The sequence below is a fragment of the Miscanthus floridulus genome, chromosome 9 (assembly GCF_019320115.1).
Source record: "Miscanthus floridulus cultivar M001 chromosome 9, ASM1932011v1, whole genome shotgun sequence".
In the NCBI taxonomy this organism is placed as follows: Eukaryota; Viridiplantae; Streptophyta; class Magnoliopsida; order Poales; family Poaceae; genus Miscanthus; species Miscanthus floridulus.
This window is the reverse complement of record NC_089588.1, coordinates 35,742,881-35,747,034: the sequence shown is the minus strand read 5'-3', so window position 1 is coordinate 35,747,034 and position 4,154 is coordinate 35,742,881. Positions and strand designations below refer to the sequence as shown.

At 57.3% G+C, this 4,154-nt stretch overlaps 1 protein-coding gene across 1 annotated transcript; it reads right to left on the bottom strand.

The window, feature by feature from the left end:
* Positions 1–1,467: 1,467 nt before the first annotated feature.
* On the bottom strand, positions 1,468–3,832 carry LOC136481727 (probable pectinesterase/pectinesterase inhibitor 35). The gene is made up of 2 exons (XM_066479039.1): positions 2,770–3,832; positions 1,468–2,168 (listed from the first exon to the last, which is right to left on the bottom strand). Exons 1-2 carry the CDS (start codon positions 3,830–3,832, stop codon positions 1,489–1,491), a joined length of 1,743 nt encoding a protein of 580 aa, XP_066335136.1. The 3' UTR covers positions 1,468–1,488.
* Between the last annotated feature and the right edge of the window lie 322 nt (positions 3,833–4,154).

The window sequence follows — 4,154 nt, the reverse complement described above, 5'->3', positions numbered from 1 at the left end:
CCGATCGGGTAACACCATGGATAGCCCCGGGCCTTCCCCACGCACAAGTGGGTCTCTGGTGTGCCTTCTGGCAAGCCTCTCCCGGACCGCTCCCCGCCGTCTTTACTATCAGGCTTCTGGTCGAACCGTCGCAGGCCTTGTTCCCTTCGATACACGGTGGTGGCCACACCACAAATGCGGTTGGTGTGATCTCGCAAGACTACAAGCCCCTCCGATGTACAACAATGGTGCGCACAAGCACCAAGTGATAAGAGGTGTGCAAACCTCACTAGACACTAGGCATAAACCTAGAGCAAGCGCATAAGAGGTGGTCTAATCAACCTAAGCACTTCGTAAAGCACCTACGCTAATCACCTAACGAATCGCTAAGCACTATGCAAGTGAAGATCACTAAAATGGTGTATCAATACCCTTGGTATGTTTTCTCAAGTCTCCTCACCTCAATTGGCTAGTTGGGGGTGTATTTATAAATCCCACAAAGAAAGTAGCCATTGGGGACGAAATCCAGCTTTCTGCCTTTGACCGGACACGCGGTCGTCCTGATCGGACGCGTCCGGTCGTCCCAACCATTGAAGCCGACTGTTGGCGCTCACTGTTGATCGAACTCTCTGGCGAGTCCGGTCGCTTACCATCTGACGCGTCCGGTCGATGTTTCGCCGCTCTGGAACCTCTCTAGACTCGATCAGACGCCACTGCCTGGCGCGTCCGGTCGTCCACAGCTGCTGCGTCCGGTCCTCACTGAGTTATTGTCGCAGCGATGAACAATGAAGTCCGTGCGTCCGGTCACTGCCTCGCTCAGCGTCCGGTTGTTGCTGCTGACGCCTGCTGTTGCTGGCCAACTGATCGAACGCGTTCGGTCCTCATAAGGGCCGCGTCCGGTCACCTCTACCGGGCTCGTTTCTTCGCGATCTTGGGTCCGGCTTGGTTCCTATCTTCGTGTTTGGACTTTGTTTGGTTTCTTGGGTCTTCTATTGTGCTTCTAGGGTCTTGCTTGAGGTATTAATCATCGGATCATCACGTCGCCTTCATCCAAGTCACGTTTGCAACCTATTGGACTATAAAACTAACACTCGCAAACACATTAGTTCAATTTAGTCTTGTTGATCATCAAACACCAAAATCTAAAGTAAATAGACCAATGGTCCATTTTCCTTACAAACTCTGTTTCTTCATGTCTTCCCATCCAGGCTTCTTCTACTTGATGCACTGGACTATGATCTCCAACAGTGCTCCTTTGTCTTCCTTAAGGTGTTATTTTCATGTTATCTAAGTCCAATCCATCTTTGCATCTGAATGAACTGTACATTTTATACTAGCAATCGATATTAATCCATTTAATCATGTTCTAATAATTCAACCACCAAAATCAACTATGGCCCATGCTAGGTGGCATTTTCATCTTTTATTTGTTCATTATAAAATTGGTTCATCCGACCTAAGTTAATCGGTCCCCAGACACCGAATACATATAGGGACGAACAGACAACCTCACAGTCCTGAAATATAGCTGACTCCAGTGCCACCCAACCACGCGTCTCCCAGGATGAACTCCGCCACGGTAAACCTCGCGGCATCCGACCTGGACAGTGACGTGTGCACTCCGGGCCACGTCACACGCCGGCTGGTCCCGGCACCAGGCCCGGTGTTCCCGTACTCCCCGTAGTACAATGTGCTGAGAGCGAACTGCCCCGACCACTCGAGCCACCCGGCCGGCGCGACTGACCGGTCGAGGAAGGTCTCCATCACGACGGTCCGCGAGTACCTCTGCCACGGCCGGCCCAGGTAGACCGGCGTGCCGCCGAGGTCCGGCGCGCCGGTGACCCTGCACCGGTGGATGGAGATGCCGGTGTTCTGGTTCGGGTCCGTCCGGCCCTGCGCCGTCACCGTGTCCTCCTGCCCGGGGCTCGGCCTCCGCGCCTGGATGTTGCAGCTCTGCAGCACCACGGCCGCGTTGCCGAAGACGAAGTCCACCGTGCCGGCGATGTCGGAGGCCGCGTAGAACTGGCGGCCCGAGTGGACGTAGAGCGTGTCCTGGTACGCCTGGATGCCGCACTGGTACACCACCGAGAGGTCGCCGCCGACGCGCAGCGCCACCGCCTGGCCCTTCCCTGGCCCCGCGCTGTTCACGATCGTCAGGCCCTTGGCGATGAAGCCCGACCCCATCGCAGCTGTACCACACACGTATACACGCAGAGAGATGAGATCATGAAAGGTGTTAGTGTTACTACTAGTAGAATGTGTAGAAGACAACAATGGGAGTGCACTGTCAAGCACAACACAAAGGAGAAAAAGGGGTGAAGACGAGTGGGGGCGACATGGCAAGTGAACGTCGCTGTCGACGCTGCATTTGACGGTGCCCATGCATGCATGGTGCAACCACATGAACCATGCATTGATGCTTCGTACAGGTCTTGGTGTGCTACACAGGTGTATATAGATGAGATGGCAACAGAAGAGAGCATGGAAATGTGTAGGCAACAAACGATCAAATCGAACCAAACGCATCTTTCGCTTTGCTTTGCCACTTGCATCTATATATAGCTAACTGTAGGCCTGTAGTGCAAAGAATAGCTGTAAACCCTACCATTTTAGGAGCTTATTAAGCTTTTTACATTGCAGAGTGCAGACTGAAGATTAAATTCACTCTCCTCCCTAGTCCAACAAATCACTTTATTCCACACGTGAAAAGGTTCCAAAATGCAAGCGCTAGGCGTACGTGTAGCTTTTGTGCAAGAGAAGATGAATAATGCAGACGCGTAGAGCACGTACCGACGGTGGCGGAGGCGTAGGTAGTGTAGCCCTCGCCGGCGCTCTTGTGGCCGACGATGACGCTCTTCCCCTTGCCCTCGCCCATCAGCATCACGTTCTTCTGCTTGCTCGAGATGGTCACGCTCTCCTCGTACCGCCCGGCCTTCACGTGTATTACCTTCCTTCCTCCGCCGCCGCTGCCGTTCCCCGCGGTCACGGCCGCGATCGCCTCGTTGATGCTCCGGTGCGTCCCGCTGCCGTCCAGCGCGACCACTGCGTCCGCCACGATGGCGCCAATCGCTGCCGCCGGGGACGACGACTCCAGGAGGTTCCGGTCCTGCTGGGTCACCCAGGACGGGAACGCCGCCGCCGCTGGCGTCGGCGGTGTGGGTGGCGAGCCGGACGGTGAGCCGCCGCGGCTGCTATCGTGAGCCTTTAACTTGTTGACGTGCAGAGCCAGCGCGGTGGCGATGAACTGGGTGAGCGCGGAGACGCGCGCGCGCACGGCCTCGCGCCCCGCGGAGGCCGGGTCTGCCACGAGGCTGTCCGCGCAAGTGGCCTGGTTCGTTAGCGCGGCGCTGAGCCACGTGGTGACCCCGTCCACGTCGCCCGCCGCGCCCCCTGCGCCCGCGGCCGCCACGGCGAGCGCGTCGCCCAGCTGGTCCAGGCTGATGTCGAGCAGCTCGGCGCAGTCCTGCACGCCCGGCGGCGCGCCGCGGGGACGACGCGCGGCCGAGAGGTTCCGCGCCACCACGCGCGCCGACGCGGCCCGGGCCATCGCGTACTGCACGGACGCTGCGAACGGGTCGTCGGCCCTGCTGCTGGATGATGATGAGCCGCCCGGCGGCGCCGGCGACGACGAGAGCGCCGTCTCGCACGCACTCGGGTACGGCGTCGTCAGGCAGATCGCGGTGACGTTGACGATGGTCGACGATGGTGCTGCGGTGGTGCCGATCTTCGAGACGCCGCCGCCCACGTCATGCTTCGCTTCGTTGGCCGCAGCCACTCCCGTCGCGAGAGCTAGCAGCACCACCGTGGCAATGGCGCAAGGCCATGCAGCAAGGACCGCCTCTAGCCTTCGCATCTCACTTGTCTCTTGAGCGTGTGCTCTTTGTTAGTTGCACAATGCAAGTCTTGTACGTGCAGCTTCACCTGGGTCTTGGGCTCTTGGCTGCTGATATAAAGGCTACCTAGGCGTAGGTATCGGAAAGTTGGCACCAAACCGTTGCAAGCGTTCTTTGGACAAATCACGTCCTTTGCCGAGTGTAACTTTCTTTGTTGAGGACTAAAAGTCAGATATTCGGTAAAGAGCTATTTTGCCGAGTGCCACACTCGACAACAATATACACTCGGCAAAGAAGGCTTTGCCGAGTGTCAGGCACTCGGTAAAGCCAGACACTCGGCAA

Bases quoted from the DNA above. Each gene is read 5' to 3' on its own strand.
- LOC136481727 (XM_066479039.1), bottom strand. From the start codon at position 3,832: ATGCGAAGGCTAGAGGCGGTCCTTGCTGCATGGCCTTGCGCCATTGCC. The intron at 2,169-2,769 runs GTACGTGCTCTA...TGTGTGGTACAG, and splicing joins CTACGCCTCCGCCACCGTCG to CTGCGATGGGGTCGGGCTTC.